Source organism: Conger conger, chromosome 16, assembly GCF_963514075.1.
Source record: "Conger conger chromosome 16, fConCon1.1, whole genome shotgun sequence".
NCBI classification, from domain to species: domain Eukaryota; kingdom Metazoa; phylum Chordata; class Actinopteri; order Anguilliformes; family Congridae; genus Conger; species Conger conger.
Genome location: NC_083775.1, coordinates 7,247,926 through 7,271,312, shown reverse-complemented (window position 1 = coordinate 7,271,312; position 23,387 = coordinate 7,247,926). Strand labels below are relative to the sequence as shown.

Sequence of the window (23,387 nt, the reverse complement as noted above, 5' to 3'; positions counted from 1 at the left end):
ATGTTATAGTACACTACATTACATTATGTTATAGTACACTACATTACATTATGTTATAGTACACTACATGACATTATGTTATAGTACACTACACTACATTATGTTCTATTACACATTACATTATATTATAGTACACTACACTACATTATGTTACAGTACACTACATTACATTATGTTATAGTACACTACATTAAATTACATAATGTTATATTGCACTACATTACATAATGTTATAGTACACTACATTACATTATGTTACAGTACACTACATTACATTATGTTATTTACACTACATTACATTACATTATGTTATATTATACTACATTACATTATGTTATAGTACACTACATTACATTATGTTATCGTACACTACATTACATTATGTTATAGTACACTACAATACATTATGTTATAGTACGCTACATTACATTATGTTATAGTACACTACATTACATTATGTTATAGTACACTACACTACATTATGCTATAGTACACTACATGACATTACACCACACTACACACTACATTATTTGACATTACACTACATTACATTGCATTTCATTACACTACACTACACTACATTACATTACATTACAGGCATTTGGCAGAAGCTCCTATCCCGAGCACCGTACAACAAATACCCATAACCAGGGACAAATGCACTGAAAGACCCAAGAGGGAATTACAGTTCCAATGAATGACCACAGAGATAAGAACTTGGGCCTCGTGGATTGATCTGATGAGACAGACAAGCAAAAGTAGCAATAGCATACCATACACACACTCACATGAGAACATCCGGCTACCAGTGTCTGAATTACTGAAGAAACAAACATTTCCGTTTTAAAAAAACAAAACAATTTTTTCCTGAAAATGTAATTGCAAATGTAATTATAAGATGGCACTCAGTAGTGTATACATTACATTACATTATTGGCATTTGGCAGACGCTCTTATCCAGAGCGACGTACAACAAAGTGCATACCCATAACCAGGGATAAGTGCGCTGAAAGACGTAGTACAATTTCAATTGCTACCCGTACAACAAAGATAAGGACCAGGGCCAATTTTTTTTTTTTTTTTTTTTTTACTTGCGCCAACACTATGCTGCTGAATATACCAGTGCCACATCGTTTATCATTTCTTCCATTCAAGTTTATTTATATAGCACACTTTTCACAGGCATAAAAAGACAAATCACAAAAGAACATTCACACCAGGAGATGCATGCATTGTCGTGACCATCTCAAATCTGAAATCCCCACTCCAAGTGTGTCGAAGTGCCGTGGAGGAAAAGACCTAACAGCCAACAGCTCCCAACGCCTTGCATGGCCCCCAGTCACCACTGGTGTGTGTGTGTGTGTGTGTGTGTGTGTGTGTGTGTGTGTGTGTGTGGGTGGGTGTGGGTGTGTGTGTGTGTGGGTGTGTGTGTGTGAAAGGGCGAATGAGACGCATCAATTGTAAAGCGCTTTGAATAAAAGCACTATATAAATGCAGTCCATTTACCACGTTAGTCAGTTATTGCAACATCAGCTCTCAAGCACCATTCACTTGTCTGGACCAATCACGTAGGTCTTCTGCCTCTCTGCTGCACATAAAGTTTCATGGTGTTACAGGAGTCCATCTTGGAAGCAATATGCCTTTTTTGGGGGATGCCCCGCCCACTGCCACACATTCCTTGGGGAAGTATTACGTGAATACGTCCTGTCCAAAGTCACATGTCTTTTTGTGAAAAGGCTGTGCCTAATTAGGGTGGCCAGTAGCATAGTGGTTAAGGTACATGACTGGGATCCACAAGGTTGGTGGTTCGATCCCTGGTGTAGTCTAGCCACAATAAGATCCGAACAGCCGTTGGGCGCTTGAGCAAGGCCCTTAACCCCGCATTGCTCCAGGGGAGGATTGTCTCCTGCTTAGTCAAATCAACTGTACGTCACCCTGGATAAGAGCAAATGCCATTAATGTAATGTAATGACTGCCACACCCCTCGTTGGCCAATCGATGTGAAAATGTGCTCAATCTTCTGAATCAAGCCAGACTGTTCATATTCGCTCTTCCTCACCGTCATTTCTGAGGCACTGTGCCGAGGGATTTTGTCATTTCGAAAGAATGTGTCAAAACAAGAAATCTGCGGAAAGCAAATCTGGTAAATAAATCACCTTCAAACTGGGAAACTCATTTAGTGACAGCGGCTTGTTCAGCAGAATTACCACGAGACACGAACCGCCAATCCAATTACAGAACATCAGACTTCACAGCGCACTTTTCATGTGGTCCTTTTCATGTCTTTGTGTCGCTGTGTAATTCAAAATAATACTTTAAAAAAGGGGCTGGTTTTATGACTGTCACTCTGAAGCAGGCAGTGGTCTCTGTATCTTCAGCGCCAAGAAATGCAGTGGTTTCCAAAAAACAGTGGGTGGGGGCCCACTGGTGTGTACTGGGAGAGAATAAAGTGGGTTTCGAACACGTTCGTGAGGAGTTTATGTAAACAACGCACCATTAGCATTCATAACAGTGGAATTAAACACAGCATCGGGTATAGGCAAAGTATCGATCACAGTGTTCGTGCAGTTATCTAGACATATATTATCATTCCCCATTTGAGGAGATGTTTTTAGTAAGGGGTGGGCCTGGGGAAAGTTGTTGTCGATGAAAGCTTGAGAGCCGCTACTTCAAAAATCCAAAGCAGAATTGCACTACAATACACTTTCTACATCACCCTTTGCTGCCAAAATGCAAGTCGAGCTATGATTTAGAATCACAGAAAATATATCGTCATAGAAACCCGAAATATCTTCACGGTCTCGACAGCAGAGCTCCAAAATGCGCACACAGAGCCAAAAAAGTGGAAGGGACAACAGTTCCAAAATATACACAGAAAGAATATAATTACACACTGCAGGGCAGAAACAGAACTAACCCCAATCAGCTCCTATATTACTCACACAAAAAAAAAATCATTCTGCACTGCAATTTTGCAAACACATCTATTTGCTACAGTAAAGAATCCTTTGACATGCGTGTACGGTACAGGGAGGAACCATAAGGCGATAAACACTATGAAAAGCACAGAACTTACATTAGCGACGCTGAGCGATGAAAGGAAGACCCTTCCCGTGGACAGAGCCACGCAAACTGCAGCCCGTTCTGCAGGGAGAGCACAACTGGGCCGGGGAACCAGTTTACATCATATTCACAAGATGCCAAACTAATTTCTCCTTTATTACGACATCGGGATTTTCAGAGACGCGTTTCCACCAAATCTGTGGAATTTGAGGGAGATATCTCCAGACTGCAATTACACAACTGTCCCAAGAAACAACTGTCCAATCACTTCTGCTCACATAAAATGGGGGACCGTGTAAGGCTGTGATTCCTACACCTGATGTGGGTGCAAATGGACAGCCTGCAGTTTAGTGGTTAAGGTACATGACTGGGCCCCTGAAGGTTGGTGGTTCACGCCCTGGTGTAGCCAGGATAAGATCCGCACAGCCCTTGAGCAAGCCCCTTAACCCTGCACTGCTCCAGGGGAGGGATTGTCCCCTGCTTAGTCTAATCAACTGTAAGTCACTTTGGATAAAAGAGTCAGCCAAATGACATAATGTAATGTAAAAAAATGCCATCACATTAAATTTGACAGTCAGCCCTTTTTCTCTCCAATGTACTGGAACGTAGAGGCCGCAAGAATCGTGTCGCCGTCCAAATACTTACGCACTGTACTGCACTGTATGTAGTATACTTCCAGCATATGTTAGAATGTGGTGTTTATATTTGTTATTGGGTATTAGTCTTTATAGACCCTCCCCACCCAGCTATGTGTCCCATCCCGGGAAAGCAGCTCTGTGTCGCCCGGCCGGTGCGAGTTATCCAGTCTAGCGGAGCGCAGACGCAACGTAACCCCCCTCCCTGCTCTGAGCTCCTCAAACGGGCTTTTAATGTGACACGGGACACTCCGCTACGGGGGAATCTCGCTCCCGCCGCCATGTGCCATTCCGGAATGCCGGCGCTGGGGCCGAGGAGCGAGGGCGAGGCTGGCAGCCGGGCATTCCGGTGTTCCCCTCGGCAGCGCCAGCGTGCACTGTGTGGCAGAGGGGACGTGTGATTGGCTGCTGTACCCATGTGACTCACAGCACAGTGTCACAGTGTGGCATAGTGGGGCCGTGTGATTGGCGGCTGTACCCATGTGACTCACAGCACCGTGTAGCAGAGGGACTGAGATGACCACAGGGTGCTGATCAAAGTTACTGACGGGTACAGAGGGACTGCAGCAGGGTCCGCAAGTAAAAGAGACAGATTAGTTACCCAAGTCAGTGGCTAGGAACATAAATACCATGACAAAGATATTTACCCAATTCAGAAACTGGGACAGCAGGACAGCCCAAGTTATAGACTGGGACAGGCTTTGGTGAACTCAGGTTAGGACCTGGGCCGGGGCATTTACCCGAGTCAGTGATGGAAGCGGGTTAATACCCCCGGGGGGTAATTAGCCTGTGGACCCAGAGACACCACCTGCCCTCCCCAGCCGAGATCGGGCTGTTGGTTTGTCCCCCCCCCCTGTGGGGCCGGGGCCACGCATTCCTCACCCACAGCTGACGGGACAGGGCTTTCCTTTCTGGGACAGCTGCTGATACCAGACCACAATCCCCGTCCGACCTTTCAGCAGCTCTGCAGACGCCCCCCAGGGCGAAGACAGCGGCAGGCTCTGTGTGCCCCGCCTGAATGACCGGGGAGCCCCGAGTGCCGACACCCCCCCCCCCCCCCCATCCGGCAACTGTTATGACGGAGGATCGGGTTTCCACCGAGAAAATATTTTTGACCCTCTGTCAACGGGCCAGCTCAGCCTGTGATCCCCCGATGGACGGCGGTCCCGCAGAGCCACGCCCACTTCTGCTCGCACTCAAGCCACGCCCGTCTTTACACCCTCAAGCCCTGATGCCGGAAAGCACGCCACACTACTGGAAAACTGCTGAAAACAGCTGAAAACAAAATTGCATTCCCTTTACATTCCCCCCAAAGCATCGTCAGTCGGATGCCGCTTCTGTTAGCTGTACAGTACCCCGGGGCAGATTAGATTAGATTCTTTCCTTCTAGAGGGGCGGCCTGTAGCGTAGTGGTTAAGGTAAATGACTGGGACACGCAAGGTCGGTGGTTCTAATCCCGGTGTAGCCACAATAAGACCTGCACAGCTGTTGGGCCCTTGAGCAAGGCCCTTAACCCTGCATTGCTCCAGGGGAGGATTGTCTCCTGCTTAGTCTAATCAACTGTATGTCGCTCTGGATAAGAGCATCTGCCAAATGGCAATAATGTAATGTAGAGTAAATTTGTTGTCAGTCCATGCAGTGCATATGCCTCAGTATTTCACAAAGGCAGGTATTTCCCAAGTTAGCTGGATAAGTAAACTAAATCCCCCCCCCAACCAGCTCTTTTACTTCAGTCCATGTTCCAGTTTTATGACTGCTCCCGGCTGTACTCAAGAGCACATATCCAGCTGACTGGGTAATCCTAATCCTGCTCTGTGATACAGGGGCCCTACTGGGCTCCTACAGCGCAGTATCCCCATCAATATGCCGGAGATTCGCATTCGCACTTCGGTAGAGAAGGAAGAGCAGCCGCCTACTGGCCCAGAGAAATAGCCGTGAGGCCCGTTCTCTTAAGAAGCACGGCAATTCGCTTCATTTACACACAGCGTTAATACGCTTCGCAATGTAATCTCACCGAGAGTAAATCAGCAGCTGCATCCCAACCTCAAGCTGTTCCGCGTGGCGGGGCGAGGAGATTAATCTCCTCATGGAGAGCCACAGGCCTCGGCGTTCGGCAGGGCCCCCGGACGGTCCCGGCGATGAAGCAGGCCTTTGTGTCGGGCCGCTTCAGAAAGGCTCGTCTCTGCGGCCCCAGAGCCCCGCCACGTGCCGGATTTCGACCCCGGGAACACAGAGCGTTCCTGTTCTTTTTCGCACACTGGCGCGATGTTCCGCGGAAAAAAGCCCAAGCTCCGCACATTTCCCCCCCCGCTGGGTACCGAACGGGGAAAACCGAACGGGAACGCGCATATATTCTAAACCGGGGGGGCTGCCAAACCACGTTTCTGCGCATCCGAGATCTACCGTCCTGTAGGTTTTCACTCCCAACTATAAAAAAAACGACTTCCCAACCCTGTCCCCTGGAGATCTGCCTTCCTGCAGGTTTTCACTCCGACCCTAACAAAGCACACCTCGTTCACCAGCTAGAGATCACTGACCTGCCAATTTGTAGAATCAGATTAGAATCAAATTAGGGGTTGAAGTGAAACCCTACAGGACGGCAGATGTCCAGGAACAGGGCTGGGCAACCCTGTTCAAATCCATATGTCAAATGTTCACCATGATCCTCATTTGAGTTACAGCAGTATGAGTAATAATTACAAACCACCGGCATACACACACTCAATCTCTCTCTCACACACACTCACACACTCACACACTCACACACTCACACACTCACACACTCACACACTCACACTCACACTCACACTCACACTCACACTCACACACACACACTGATGCGTCTATTTCAGGTTCAGCCCCAGCACCCGGTGAATCACCACCCCTCTTCCGCAACAAGAGATATGGGAATTTTCCCCGGAAATCTCTGGATACTCGGTTGGGAAGACTCATGTGGCAGCTATGGGCCCTGGGAATGTTGCAGTACCCCCACCACCCCCCACCACCCCACCACACACTCCTACTGCTTCCTTTTCACTGGGGTTCTGCTAAAGAAAAAACATTAAGCGCACTCCACTGAAGTTTAAGGTGTCTTCCAAACTGATTCAATTGTATTTGTATGGCGCTTTTCACAGAAGTCTGCCACAAAGACTCTTTACAGAGAAACAGAAGCGAAAAGGGGAGGAACACCAGGCCTGAACCACCAAATGCCTCCCCATTTGATTGGTCAGGCTAGTGACTGGGACCTTCGATTGATCAGGCTAGTGACTGGGACCGTTGATTGTTCAGGCTAGTGGCTGGGACATTTGATTGGTCAGGCTAGTGGCTGGGACATTTGATTGGTCAGGCTAGTGGCTGGGACATTTGATTGGTCAGGCTAGTGGCTGGGACATTTGATAGGTCAGGCTAGTGGCTTGGACGTTTCATTAGTCAGATTAGCCGGAATCAAAGGCTAAAGGAATAGTAGGAATAGTAATATATCTATATATATATATATATATATATGTATAAAATGGCACGAGCTTGTGCATTTGGAAACGGTTAAAAGTGGATAGAGGTCGCAGGGCTGCAGTGCTAATGGATGTCAAATGTCTCCATCGTTAGTACAAGGGTCTCTGACTCAGCGTGACTCAGTTGACCAGGGAGGATTTCCACAGTCACACTGAAGATGCTTTTTTTCTCTCTTCCTCCCTCTGTTTGCGCCTCTCTCCACCCCCCCCCGCTCGCTTTCCCTTTCACAATCTCTCTCTCCCTCTCTCCATCTCTCTCTCCTGCTCTCTCTTCCCCGCCCTGCCTCTTTCCCCTGATCTCCTCCTTGCTCTCTTCCTCTCTCTCTCTCTCTCTCTTTCGCTCGCTCGTAAAGTACGCCATCTTTACTAAATCGAGGGAAACATCTGGAACATCTCAACACTGTTTACTCTCCACACCATTAACTCTTTTTGTTTTTTTTTGTTGTTTTTTTTTTCCAAATCGCATCCCTCTCATTCTGGCAACAGAGTTCCTGACAAATATTACACGACAACAAGCTTCAGTTACAGAGCTTACCACCAGGCCAAGGCAGCCCAGCCCTAACCTGGTACATGTTTCAGGAGGTTGTGTACCATCCTGTTGGTTTGCATTCCAACCCTAACTTGGTACACAAGATTCTACTAATTTGCAGCTCAACAAGGCTGTCAGTCTCTAGATGTTGAATGAGGTGTGCTTTGTGAGGGTTGGAGTGAAAACCTGCAGGACAGTAGATCTCCAGGAACAGGGTTGGACAGCCCTGCTCTAGATGTTGAATGAGGTGGGCTTTGTGAGGGTTGGAGTGAAAACCTGCAGGACAGTAGATCTCCAGGAACAGGGTTGGGCAGCCCTGCTCTAGCTGGTGAATGAGGTGGGCTTTGTTAGGGCTGGAGTGAAAACCTAAAGGCTGGTGGATCTCCAGGAACAGGGTTGGGCAACCCTGCTATTGTCAGGCTAGCGGCTGTGAGGTTTGATTGGTCAGGCTAGCAGCTGGGACGTTTGATTGGTCACGCTAGCAGCTGTGTGTCGTGGCCTGACTGTAGCACTAGTTGCACTGGGGATATCACCTGCTTTTTGTACTTTAGGTTTGAGTGTGAGCCCACACATGGAGTAACACACGGTTGTCATAGATACAACGTGTACACAGCAAGCAGAAGGCCAAATCAGACATGTGGCGTGTATGTGAAGGTCCCCAGGTTCCCACATCCCTGGTTGTTCTGGAGTGTAACGCTGGCTGGCCACACACATGCTTGTGAATGCAGGTTTAAGTGTGTGTACAGTACTGCATGTGCATGCTTGTGTCTGTGTGTACGTGAGTGAGTCTGCGTGCATGAGTATGTGTGTCCACTGTGCGTGTGTGGGTCTGTGCGTGCGTGTGTATATGTGTGTGTGTGAGTATGTGTATATGCGTGTGCATCTGTGCGTGAGTCTGCGCACGTGTGTGTATAAGTGTGTGAGACCGTGTATGTGTGTGCATCTGTGCGTGTGTGTGCGTGTGTGTATATGCGTGTGAGTGTGTGTATGTGTGTGTGAGTATGTGTATATGCGTGTGCATCTGTGCGTGAGTCTGCGCACGTGTGTGTATATGTGTGTGAGACCGTGTATGTGTGTGCATCTGTGCGTGTGTGTGTATATGCGTGTGAGTGTGCGTATGTGTGTGTGTGCGTGGGTGCGTCCGATTGCACATGACATCATGGCTCACATGACTGGATGTGTGAGGTGAAATGCACACAGCTAGCATCTGTTCTCACTCGGGCTAGCAGCCTCACAGTGGAGGAAACCGCACCAGCGCATGGGTTTATTTACATTACATGACATTATTGGCATTTGGCAGACGCTCTTATCCAGAGCGACGTACAGTTGATTAGACTAAGCAGGAGACAATCCTCCCCTGGAGCAATGCAGGGATAAGGGCCTTGCTCAAGGGCCCAACGGCTGTGCGGATCATATTGTGGCTACACTAGGATTAGAGCCACCGACCTTGCTTGTCCCAGTCATTTACCTTAACCACTACGCTACAAGCCGCCACTGAGGCAATGCCTCCCCACCCAAAGCACATTCACACGGGAATAGAGACCTACAGTGCCTGATTTCCTCTATTATTGCATATTTCTCACACTGAATGGTTTCAGATCTTTGGACAAAAGGGAACCTGGGTAAAGACAAAACCCTTTTCTTTTTTTTAGTTTCATTTATTTCATGAGAAAAGGTATCAAACATCACCCCTGCGGACAAAGTAATTGCCCCCTTAAATTCAATAACTGGTTAGCAAATCCTGTATCATGGCACTGTAAACACAGCATCTGAAATAAATGAAAGTAAAAGCAGAAACCAGACAGTGATTAAAAAAGTCAATACAGCCGTCCCTCACAGAGCAGACCACCGGGACTCCTCTCTGTGGGGTGTTTGTGTCAGTCGGTCAGACTGTTTATGCGCACGGCACACAGGGGATCGGAGGGGGATTCACACGACGCACAAACACATTCGCCGTGACCCCTCTCCTCATAACAGCGCAGACACAGCCACAACCAGGCCATCAAACAGGGAAGTAAAATGTTTGCAAAATATATCAGGGAACTATGCGCACAGGGCACGCAAGTTATTTTATGTGGCACAACTGATGCATAAGTATTTATTTTAAAACAAAAAAACAAATTAAATTAAAAAATGAGCCCAAAGCCAGCGTTCTTGGCTGGTCCTCCTCCCTGGGCTTGGCCGGGGACCACGGTAACATTTTAAAGCTTGGCGTTTCAGGTCCGAACTGTCATGTCCCCCTGAGCTGAACTCCCGGCTCTCACAGACTTGTTCTACTTGAACTTGAACAGAGGGAGCGACGGTCCGTGGGTGATGCGATAACCTCCCGGCGTTCCTATCTGTTCCCGACTGCTCCCGTCCGGAGACTAATCCGGCCCCCGTCGCTCTGTTCAAACGCTCTGACGACGAACCGCGCGTCAGAAGTGCGCCGGCATTCTTCGGTTCTATAAACATCGTTGTTTTTTTTTTTTTAATTCTTGAAATAAAAGCAGATTCAATGTCAAATGTTTTCCTGCATTCACTGGACCTCTCTCTGCCAATAGCTGCTTCCCGGGTGAGCCGTGACAACAATTTATCAGCCTGCCACAGGCTAACGCTGTTTGATTGGTCATGCTAGAGGCCGTTGCGTTTCATTGGTCATGCTAGTGGCTGTGAAGTTTGATTGGTCGGCCAGGTATGCCTCCAGCTTAGACTCATATTTGAAAAAATATATAAAAGATTGTTCATCCCCCTATTAAATGAACTGCAATGTTATCACTAGATTATGAAATTAAATGTAATACATGAAACAAAAACACAAAGGTCATGACCTTGCGGACCTCAGTGGTAGTTACAGCACGGCCCTGCCATCATCCTCGAGCTGTCGATCGGCTAACAACAAGGTCCCCCGCCTGACGTCGGCCATGTTGTCTCACAGCCAGTGAGCGTGACACAGACACGCCGCGACGCTCGTCCTCACAACGAGGAAATGGTTGGCATTTATATAGCGCCTTTATCCAAAGCGCTGTACAATTGATGCTTCTCATTCACCCATTCATACACACACACACACACACCAACGGCGATTGGCTGCCATGCAAGGCCCCGACCAGCTCGTCAGGAGCATTTGGGGGTTAGGTGTCTTTGCTCAGGGACACTTCGACACAGCCCGGGCGGGGGATCGAACTGGCGACCCTCCGACTGCCAGACGACTGCTCTTACCGCCTGAGCCAATGAGACGACTGCTCTTACCGCCTGAGCCAACGAGACGACCGCTCTTACCGCCTGAGCCAACGAGACGACCGCTCTTACCGCCTGAGCCAATGAGACGACTGCTCTTACCGCCTGAGCCAATGAGACGACCGCTCTTACCGCCTGAGCCAATGAGACGACTGCTCTTACCGCCTGAGCCAACAAGACGACTGCTCTTACCGCCTGAGCCAACGAGACGACTGCTCTTACCGCCTGAGCCAACGAGACGACCGCTCTTACCGCCTGAGCCAACGAGACGACCGCTCTTACCGCCTGAGCCAACGAGACGACTACTCTTACCGCCTGAGCCAACGAGACGACTGCTCTTACCGCCTGAGCCAACGAGACGACCGCTCTTACCGCCTGAGCCAACGAGACGACCGCTCTTACCGCCTGAGCCAACGAGACGACCGCTCTTACCGCCTGAGCCATATTGCCCCCGAGTAACGAGCACCTCCGCGACTGGAACAAAAACAAACTTGTGTCGTTGCAGCAGTACCCCCCCGGGCGGGCGGGGCGTGCGCACAGACAGGCCGCCCCGCGCAGAGAGCGCGTGCTCACACTGCCGTGTGACGCGGGAGGAAGACGCCGTAACGCACGCCAGGCGGTGCTCTCTCTCCCCAAGGGCGTCGAGGGGGCGACAGGCTTTCCCAAAAGCCCAATGCCGTGCCGTCCCGTGGTGTCAAAACCCCGGCCTGCTTAAAAATGGAAAAATGTGGCTTGACACATTTTTTTTTTCCCCCAGAGCGCCAGTTAAAAACTGAAAGGGTTTTTTTGTTTTTTGTTTTTAGGTTCACATTAAAAAAAAAAAACTCCTAGCAGCTGCTCAGATACTCACGCCAATTGCACACACACTCTCCCACATATAGCCAAGCTTTCCTGACTCTCTACTGAAACCTATGCTTAATGTACAGTCCGGCCGAAGCTACAAACACCAAAGGAAAACACATACAGCTATTCACACGCACACACACACACACACACATACACACTCAGACCTGCACACACACACTCAGACCCGCACACACACACACACACATACACACTCAGACCTGCACACACACACACACACATACATACACATACACACTCAGACCTGCACACACACACACACACACATACACACACATCCACACACACACACATACACACATACACACTCAGACCTGCACACACACACACACACACTCAGACCCAAACACACACACGTACATATACACACACACATCCACACACACACATACATACATATACACACATACCCACACACACGCACATGGGTAGATACACACACACTCACACTCACTCGCAAAGCAAAAAGAACAAGAGGACTACAAGAACAACAGCAAGACAGGAAAGAGAATCGAAAGTTGGAGAACCAGAGAAAGTCATTATTCAACAATAAACAAAAACAAATGAAAAAGCGAGACAGACAGACAGAGAGAGAGAGAGAGAGAGAGAGAGAGAGTGACAGGGAAAGATGCCTGTAGCCAGCTTCGCAGGGTCATAAAGAGAGGTCCGTTTCATGTGCAATTGGAGTTCTGTCAACCCCAACATTTTTGCCACCCGCAGAATCAGCGCTTTCAGTGGAATTTCCTCTCTCTGCCCAAAAGACGCCCTCACCCCTCCAAGAGAGTCGCTGTGTCCCGCAGGAGCAAACTCAGTTCTACCCTCCACAAACCCACTGGACCCACTGGAGTTGAAAAATATAATTCACGATTGTATTTATTTTGAGTGAAACAAAGTGGAGAAAAAAAGGGAACAGGTGAGCCTTGAACCCTGGTCTCCTGCATGAGAGACAATCGCACCACACCACCAAATCTGCTGCGACCCAGAGCTGCTGTTCCAGTATACGGGGCTGCTCTCTCATCGAAGAAAAAAAAAAATTGTCTAATTGATTAGCAAACAGGTGCGAGACGACCCTTCTGGGCGCAGTCGGGGGTGAAAATGTTAGCCCCGCTGCGGGGGACGTGGAGGAGGAGGAGGAGGAGGAGGAGGAGGAGGAGGAGGGTGGGGCAGGACGTGACAGCAGACAGCGCTGCACACAGACGCAGCGGTGCACTCACGCCCCACGCGCCCACACACACACACACACATGCACAATTTGCACTGTCATGTCTCAGGTTCATCCACAGGCCAGCGTGGAAACTGCTGCCCTCCTACAGAAGGCCGCCGAACTTTCCGGAATGTACAAGCTCGCTGGATCCTCCACTAGACGCCGGCCACCCCCCAAGAATGCTAGCACACGCTAGTTAAGCTACACCCAGAATGCTAGCACACGCTAGCGTAGCTACCCCAGACTGCTAGCACACGCTAGCTTAGCTACCCCAGACTGCTAGCACACGCTAGCTTAGCTACCCCAGAATGCTAGCACACGCTAGTTTAGCTATCCTGAGAATGCTAGCACACACTAGTTTAGCTAGCCTGAGAATGCTAGCATATGCTAGTTTAGCTTCCCCCGACATGCTAGCACACGCTAGTTAAGCTACCCCCAGAATGCTAGCACACGCTAGCTTAGCTACCCTGAGAATGCTAGCACACGATAGTTTAGCTAGCCTGAGAATGCTAGCATATGCTAGTTTAGCTACCCCCAGCATGCTAGCACACGCTAGTTTAGCTACCCCTAGCATCCTAGCACTCGCTAGTTTAGCTACCCCCAGTATGATAGCACACAATAGTTTAGGGCTAGTTAAGAAAGGCCCAGGAAAAGTTGAAGAATCGATGCCACCAATCTCAACTGGTGTAGACGCAATGGCTGACAAATGCTGATTTGGAATATCTTCCATTTTCCAAGAGGGAGCCAACTGGTGTGCACACGTGTGTGTGTGTATGTACATATGTGTGTGTGTGTGCGCGCATGTAAGAGTGCGTGTGTGTGTGTATGTACGTATGTGTGTGTGTGTGTGAGTGCGTGTGTGTGTGTGTGTGTGAGCACGTGTGTGTGTGTGTATGTACGTATGTGTGTGTGAGCGCGCGTGTGTGTGTGTGTGTGCAGTCGTGCGTGTGTGTGCGCGTGTAAGAGTGTGTGTGTGTGTGCATGCGTGTGTGTGTGTGTGTGTGTGTGTGTGTGTGTGTGCGTGTGTATGTACGTATGTGTGTGTGTGTGTGTGTGTGTGTGTGGGCGCGAGTGTGTGTGTGTGTGTGTGCGTGCGCGCGTGTGTGTGTGTGTGTATGTAGGTATGTGTGTGTGTGTGTGTGTGCGTGCGCGTGTGTGTGTGTATGTACGTATGTGTGTGTGTGTGTGTGTGTGTGTGCGCACGTGTGTGTGCGTGCGTGTGTGTGTGTGCGTGTGCGTGCGCGTGTGTGCGTATGTGTGTGTATTTGTGTATGAGAGAAAGAGTGAGAGAGGCAGAAGCACTGAGAGAAGGAAACAGACGCGGGGAGTGAGGGACCGGATCACCCCCACGCGGAGGGTACGCGGGGTGGGGCGGGGCGGGGCCTGACGAAGGCCTACGGTGCCCTCTGTGCCATCCCCCTGGAGACGAAGAAGGGAACGAGGGTGCCCCGAAAAAGAGAGAGGTGTGAGAGGAAGCAGGAGGGGCGCCAGATGTTAGATCGTGAACTTAGTTAGCCCTGCCCCCCCTTCCCCCCCCCCGCCTCCCCCCGCCGTTAAACGAGCCCCTCGTATTTCAGCCCCACACTCTGACGGCCTGTCATTTACGACCGTCCCTCACAAAGGACCGCCGGGACGTGACACGCAAACCCACCGACTACACCGCAGCGTTCCTGACAAAACAAACCGCACAACTCCCCTCAACACCCCCTCCCACAGGCTCTGCGCTGCACGAGCCCGCCGTTCCCCCCAGAAACACACACCGCAAGCGGGAGGGTAGGCAACATCGGCGCGGCGAAGACCGTTCGAGGAGGAATAGCGGACTGACCTTCAAAATCCGATATGATCCCTTCCAAGTGAGCATTAACGCTGGAGTCGGACATTTTGTGAATTAATGTCAGGGCTAGAAAGAAAATCCCTTTCCCAGCCGAGTCAACGAGTCAGAACGGCTCTCTGGGTTTTTTAAACAAATCCCAAATTAGGAGTCGATGCGGGGGTAAAAAAAAAAAAAAAAAAAAAAAAGAAACGAGAGAGACAGAGAGAGAGAGAGAGAGAGAGAGAGAGAGAGAGAGAGAAGTAGCAGTCCAGAGATCCAAGCCCACTATTTTCTTAAAGGACCAACTTATTTTTTCTCGCTTCCTGTTCTGCTTTGAACACTGTAAAGTTCAGAAGGAGGGAGCGATGGCAAGTCCCCCCCCTCTCTCTCTCTCTCTCTCTCTCTCTCTCTCTCTCTCTCTCTGACTTACTCGCTCCTTCTCTCCCCAGCTCTCTGTCATCGTCGCTCTCTCTCTATCTCTCTCACTCTTTCTCCCTCTCTCTTTCTGTGTCTCTGTGTGTCTCTCTCCCTCTCTCTCTCCCTCCCTCTCTCTCTCTCTCTCCATGAATACTTCTGCTTGACTCAGAGAGAAACACTGCCACGCCCACAACCCAGCCAGACTCTAATGTTAGCGTTTTACAGCATGTAGACACACATTTGGATAGATTAGATAAAAGGATAAACACTGAACATGAAGCATGGTGGTTCGTGAGCATGTTTGTGGGTAAGTGTGCATGTGTGTGTTTGTGTACATGTGACCATCTCTGTGAGTGGCATGGCATGCGGATGCAGGTGAGTGTGTGTGTGTGTGTGTGTGTGTGTGTGTGCATGCACATGTGCATATGATGTGTGATGTGTGATGTGTGATTTGTGGTGTGTGGAGTGTGTGTATGTGTGTAGTGTGTGCGTAGGTGCATGTGTGTTGGCATGGCATGCAGGTGAGTGTGAGTGTGAGTGTGAGTGTGAGTGTGAGTGTGAGTGTGTGTGTGTGTGTGTGTGTGTGTGTGTGTGTGTGTGCGCATGCACATGTGCATATGATGTGTGATGTGTGATTTGTGGTGTGATGGACTAAGTGTGATGGACCTCCTTAACTTGTGTGGGTATGTGTGTGTGTGTGTGTGCTTGTGTGTGTGCTTGTCTGGGTGCGTGTGTGTTTGTGCATGAGTGTGTGTGAGTGTGTGTGTGTGCTTGTGTGTGTGCTTGTGTGGGCATGTGTGTGTGTTAGTGTGTATGAGTGTGTGTGCGCATGTGTGTGTGTTAGTGTGTGTGTGTGTGTGCATGTGTGGGTATGTGTGTGTGTGGGTGTGTATGAGTGTGTGTGTGTGCGCATGTGTGTGTGTGTGTGTGTGTGTGTGTGCTTGTGTGGGCGTGTGTGTGTGAATATGACTGTGTGTGTACGTAATGAGTATGTGTGTATGGAGGGGGGTCAGTTATTAAAAATCTAAAGCAAACAACACCAGCTAACTTTTAATGCTGTGACTTCCTCAGTGGTTTCCTGAATTTGAGCGGTGGGTATTTCACAGCTCGTCTCAGAAGGAGAAGAGAAGAGAGAACTTCCGTACGACAAGATGCATGACTGTGTGGATTCAACGCTTTGTCACACACTCTCAACCATGACTAATTAATTTTCAAACCACAGAAAAGTGACTCTACTTTCCAATCATAACACAAAAGTTAGCTGTTGCTAGACAACCATTACTACTACCACTCTCTGCAAAAAAACGAAACGGCAAATAAAAAGTGCATGTGCCACATCACTAATCTACCGCAAAGACAAAAATTTAAGTCATATAGGATAAGTCAATAAGTATTTTATTGAGACTTTTGCCAATGGTGTAAGACAGTTTCACTAATTTCAAGATTTGCCAATAGGATAAGAAAATATAACCTAGTAACTTAAAACGAGATTTTTTTTTTCCACTAAAGAGAGAAAAAAGATCTTGATTATTGTAATCATAAGACAAAACACTTTGCGTTAAGACATTTGTCATTTTCTGCCGTACATTTTCTGAGCACAGCCAGTTTTCTAATTTCAATTGAAGGACTGATGCTTTGGTTTCATTACCTAAGTTAACCACTGACATACCAGCTTCACTCCAAAAATAAGTCTGTCTTAATCGTGTCCAGTATTTTAGTCTTGTAATGCGTCTTGTCCTACAGTCGAAATTTTTTCTCTCCAGTAAAAAATATTAGCTTTTTTCAAATTGCTGTTTGCTTTCACAAGAGAAATTCTTACCCCATTGGAAAATCTTGAAATGAGTCAAAACTGTCTCACCTCATCAGCACTATTTTTGTCTTATTTAGCAAAAAAGTAATGGGATTAAATATTTAAGTCAATTCTATATTTTTTTTGTTTTTGCAGTGGTTTCCTATGTCAAGTGAAGGCCCCGTGCCATGGTCCTATTAGCAACAGCTAGCTAAGTTAGCCACTGACACTATACATCCGCCTGACGTTAACCAGTGTGCAATACTTTCCTTTGGCAAGTTTTGTAACGGGGGGGGGGGCTGGGGGCGGTTAATTTGATTTGTGACTTTTACGGATGTGTGATTTCAGGTGCGTTTCCAGCCGGGAGCAGACACCGGTCCCAGCGACCGCACATTCCACCGCCAAATCCGAACGCCAAAAAGCCCTCCTCGCCCCGAGGTTATCCCGGCGAGTCTGAGGCGAGCTCCGGCATCACGCTGATCCTGTCAGAACGGCTCCCGGCGCTCTCTCACACACGGGCTATTCATAACACGGGGGCTGGACGCGCCGTCGGAGCCACTGAACCGGCTGAGAGCAACGGCACAAACAGGGGGTAATTACATCAGCCTGCTGCAGCATCTGCATCGGCCCACGTCGTGCCACATAGCCGTTAATCATCGTTTCCCCTTGGTGCTCGATGTCAGCCTCCGCTCGATCGCTTGTCAAGGCAGCGTATGAATGTAAGTCGCCCTTATTAGCATCAGTCACAGCTAATGGGAACACGGCCCCACCCACTTCCTACATGCCCGCCAATCAGCACACTGCCTCCCGCCCGCTGATGACATCGCAGGGGAGGATGACACATTTCCTGAACTTGATCCCTCTGGGCCACATTCAGCTACAGCCACCAAACACACACACACGTATATGCACACGCACAAACACACACACACGTATATGCACACGCACAAACACACACACACACACGTATATGCACACGCACAAACACACACACACACGTATATGCACACACACACACACACACACACACACACGTATATGCACACGCACACACACACACACACACACGTATATGCACACGCACACACACACACACGTATATGCACACGCACACACACACACACACACACACGTATATGCACACACACACACACACACACACATATATGCACACAGACACACACACACGTATATGCACACACACACACACACACATATGGGCGTGCACACACACACACGTATATGCACATGCACACACACACACACACGCACGCGCACACACACACACACACATACACACACACACACACATATGGGCGCACACACACAGACACACATGTACACATTACATTACATTTGGCAGATGCTCTTATTCAGAATGACGCAGACCAAGCAGGAAACAATCCTCCCCTGGAGCAATGCAGGGTTAAGGGCCTTGCTCAAGGGCCCAACAGCTGTGCAGATCTTATTGTGGCGACACCGGGGATCAAACAACCAACTTTGCGTGTCCCAGTCATTTACCTTAACCACTACACTACAGGTCACCCTACTACAGACACAGACACACACACACACACACACACACACACACACACACACACACACACGCACAAGCTAACAGATAAGAAGAGCAGCTGTTGACCAGACAAGCCAGATGAGAGAAGCCCTATCACAGATGCCCCTGCAGGGGTCCACAGGGGCAGAAACCAAAGGCCTCTTTGAATCTACAGAAGACAAGAGACTCTGGGAAGACTCCACAGCACCACAACACATTTTGCAAAAGAGGACTGATGGGAGTTGTAGTACCAAAGCATTTAAAACATTATCACAGAAGTTTCCAATCACTCCTGTCTGTCAATTGAGGACAACGATACAGCATGCCAGGCTACAGCAAGACATTCCTGTTAAAGAACACCAGGGATGGGCAAGAGACTCACAAGAGTCTCCTCAGGTCTTTCAGCAAAAGACTAGTTGTGTTGTACAGCTGTGAACATTGTGTGTACGAATGGGTGAATGAGAAGCGTCAATTGTACAGAGCTTTGGATAAAGGCGCTACATAAACGCCAACCACTTAACTAATTTAGTCAAACTCAAACCACAACAGTCCGGAAGAGTCTCCGACGTTGGACCGCAAGACAGGACGGAATGCTGGCCAGCCACGCGCTAATCGTGACTGCGCGCCCGTCTGTTTTCAAGCTCTCTGTCTGCAACGTCTGACCCACCAGCAATTATGTGGTCCTGCCAGAGAGGCGATAAAAAACCGCGGCGTCGTGCGTCGGATCTTTCCGGATGCGGCGCGGGTCTCGCCTCCTCCGGCGCGCTTCGAGAGGGATCAGAGGGGTTCCTCGGCGGCTACGTCACAAACAACGGCACCTATTCAACCCGGGGAGAGACGTCGAAACACGCCCTTAATGCACATCCCGACCGCAGGCACCCCAGCGGCTGACGAATACAGGCGAAACCCCTGCTCTGACCGATCCCGGGCTGCGTCTGAATCCGTTCACCTGCCCACTGCTGAGTACACAAGTTTTTACACAACTTGAAACGGCTCACTCGCCCACTATTGAGTATACGAGTTGTATGCAACTCGTGTACTCAATAGTAGGCGCATAAGCGGCCTGGGACACGGCCCGGGAGAGGCTACATTCTGTTAGTACTAACAGGAACAGGAAGTGCTGAGAGGAAGTGGCACGTTGAAGGCGAGGCAGACTGGCTGTGAGTGTGCAGAAGCCAGGCCGGACCCTGTGGGTCAGCTCTGTCGAGCTCAGCGCGGCTGAAGCCACACAGCCCCTGTCCTTAATTACATTACATTATTGGCATTTGGCAGACGCTCTTATCCAGAGCGACGTACAGTTGATTAGACTAAGCAGGAGACAATCCTCCCCTGGAGCGATGCAGGGTTAAGGGTCTTGCTCAAGAGCCCAACGGCTGTGCGGATCTTATTGTGGCTACACCGGGATTAGAACCACCGACTTTGCGTGTCCCAGTCCTTTACCTTAACCACTACGCTACAGGCCACAGAGAGCGGGTCACAGATTATTCACTTGTCCCGGTCTGCATGTATCTATCTCACAGGACACGACAGCACATTCTGGATTAGTAACGTCTCCCAGGGCCGGTCTCCTCTCTATAGAGGCTACATGTGCAGAAGCCCTGAGGACCGTGTGTATCGCCCAGAGAGGAGCTCTGTGTGTGTGTGTGTGTGCGTGTGTGTGTGTGTTTAAACAAATGAATCAAAAACAATAAATCACTCCCAAGGACACTTCCAGCTGCAGAGTAAATCCATCCATTATCAAACCCCCTACTTCCCCCTTCTCTCCCTCCATCCATTATCGAACCCCCCTGCATCATCTGCTCCCCATCCATCCATTCTTGTTTTTGGTCAGGTTCCCATGGCGAATCCCGCAAATTTACACCCACCCTGTCTGGCTGATGGCCGTTGCCTGGATACAGTTCCCTGCTTTGCTGATGCTGCAGCAGTGTACAGCTGTGTTTGCAGTGAGTGTGTGTGTGTGTGTGTGTGTGTGTGTGTGAGTGTGTGTGTGTGTGTGTGTCAGTCCCTCTCTCACTCCCTCACAGGGTCATCTCAGGTACAGGAGGAAGTGTGAGCGCAGAGAACATCTGGATGTGCTTTATACACACTGCACTGCAGGCAGCCCGCCCAGCATACTCACCTGCACAATGCACACTCACACACTCAATCTCAGACACACACACACTCACACTGTCCCTCACTCACACACACACTCACACACACACACACACACACACTCAATCTCAGACACACACACACTCACTGTCCCTCTCTCACACACACACACACACACACACACTCACACACATACACTCACACTGTCCCTCACTCACATACACACACTCACACTCTCCCTCTTTCACACAAACATTCACACTCACACACACACCCACACACACACTCACACACTCAATCTCAGACACACACACACTCACACACACACACACACACACACTCAATCTCAGACACACACACACACTGTCCCTCCCTCACACACACACACACACACACACACTCAATCTCAGACACACACACACTCACACTGTCCCTCTCTCACACACACACACACACACACACATACACTCACACTGTCCCTCACTCACATACACACACTCACACTCTCCCTCTTTCACACAAACATTCACACTCACACACACACCCACACACACACGCACACACTCAATCTCAGACACACACACACTCACACTGTCCCTCACTCACACACACTCACACACACACTCAATTTCAGACACACACACACACACACACACACTCACTGTCCCTCTCTCACACACACACACACACAGACTCACATACTCAATCTCAGACACACACATACACTCACACTGTCCCTCACTCACATACACATTCACACTCACACACACACACTCACACTCTCCCTCTTTCACACAAACATTCACACTCACACACACACCCACACACACACGCACACACTCAATCTCAGACACACACACACACACACACTGACACTCACACTCTCCCTCTCTCACACACACATTCACACTCACACACACACACATTCACACTCTCCCTCTCTCTCTCACACACACTCACACACACACACACACACATACTCAATCTCAGACACACACACACACACACACACAGTGCTCTATCCTATTCACATCACTCAAAGACTACATGACAAGCTGAACCGGAAGCTGCAGCATGATTAACAGACACCCTATGCCTCCACCCTGTGCCTCCACCCTGTGCCCTATGCCTCCACCCTGTGCCCTGTGCCTCCACCCTGTGCCCTGTGCCTCCACCCTGTGCCCTGTGCCTCCACCCTGTGCCCTATGCCTCCACCCTGTGCCTCCACCCTGCGCCCTATGCCTCCACCCTGTGCCCTATGCCTCCACCCTGTGCCCTGTGCCTCCACCCTATGCCTCCACCCTGTGTCCTGTGCCTCCACCCTGTGCCTCCACCCTGTGTCCTGTGCCTCCACTCTGTGCCCTGTGCCTCCACCCTGTGCCCTGTGCCTCCACCCTGTGCCCTATGCCTCCACCCTGTGCCTCCACCCTGTGCCCTATGCCTCCACCCTGTGCCTCCACCCTGTGCCCTATGCCTCCACCCTGTGCCTCCACCCTGTGCCCTATGCCTCCACCCTGTGCCTCCACCCAGACAGCTGGATATTGACTGATGGCATTCAGGTTACGCCCCCAACAACAGCAGGGCCCCATAGACAGGATTTACGCCCTGGGTTGGTGTTTGGGCTCTGGTTCCCAGGGCCTCTGCACCACATCATATCAAAACACTAACTCTGGCAAACTGCAGAGACAGAGGTAACATGGCCTAAGACAGGGAAACATATGTGGGTAACGGCCATCACAGGGAGAGTGCAGACTTGAGGGATCTGCCATGGGAACGTGCTCAAAAACAAGAATTAACCAGGGCCAGGCAGGAGCTTTGTCTGAAACTACTCCAAAACTACGTATCCCAGAAACCTCCACAACCAAGAACACTACAATCTTCACAGATGTGGAAGACGCTACACAGCAGACACCACGCCAAGCAGCAATGGGCACAGCTGACTGAAACGCAAGCGTGCCACTGGCAGAAGGACAGCGGGGAAAAAGTAAAGTCAATGCTGCCACCTTGTGGTGGTCGAGAGGAAGTGCACACCCTGAATCTTAACCCTGCGATACGCCGCACAACTTACAAAATTGACAGTTTTCAGCGAGAGGGTAAGACACAAAATGAAGGAACTGTTCTGAGAGGTTGGGGGGTGACAGAGCACATAACGGTTACGAAGGAGAAAATGCGTCGGATGTCGCAACACGCTGAAACAAGTTCCCACAACCCTTAGCGGCGGTGTGTGACAGAGGAAATATTGCGGAGAGGAAGCGGGTATGCGGTCACGGGGAAGGAAAGACATTTTCACCGGCCTTTCTTTCCCACAGCGAGAGGGTGGGGAGGAGCCGTGAGTGTGACAAGGGGTGTGTGTGTGTGTGTGTCTGTGATGTGTGTGTGTGTGTGTGTGTGTGATGTGGGGTGTCTGAGTTGAGATGTGTGAAGAGGGATGTGTGTGCGTCCATGTGTGAGGTGTGGTGTGTGCGTGTCTGTGTGTATGGTGTGGTGTCTGAAGAGGGGTGTGTGTGTGCGTGTGTGTGTGACGCTGGGTGTGTGAGTGGAGCTGTGGTCACATCAGACCATGTGAGTCAGGCCTGGGGCCCTGCTGTGGTCTCTATGGCGACAGAGGACAGCTGGGAATGTGCTACAGCAACAGTACAGTAACCCCGGAGATTCTCATCATTCCGCTGTTCCCATTCACCCACTGTAACCCCTAT

General features: G+C 49.6%; 1 protein-coding gene across 3 annotated transcripts in view; it reads right to left on the bottom strand.

The window, feature by feature from the left end:
• The window catches only part of LOC133114479 (septin-9-like), an 87,840-nt gene that overhangs the window by 49,457 nt on the left and 14,996 nt on the right, over window positions 1–23,387 (bottom strand). The window contains exon 1 of one of the 3 annotated variants that reach the window (XM_061223930.1): window positions 14,849–15,041. The exons of the other annotated variants lie outside the window; for them this stretch is intronic. Within the exon in view, the coding sequence (XP_061079914.1) occupies window positions 14,849–14,903 (55 nt within the window). The 5' untranslated portion in view covers window positions 14,904–15,041. Of the gene's footprint in view, window positions 1–14,848; window positions 15,042–23,387 lie in introns of those variants that run through there. 3 annotated transcript variants of the gene reach the window in all.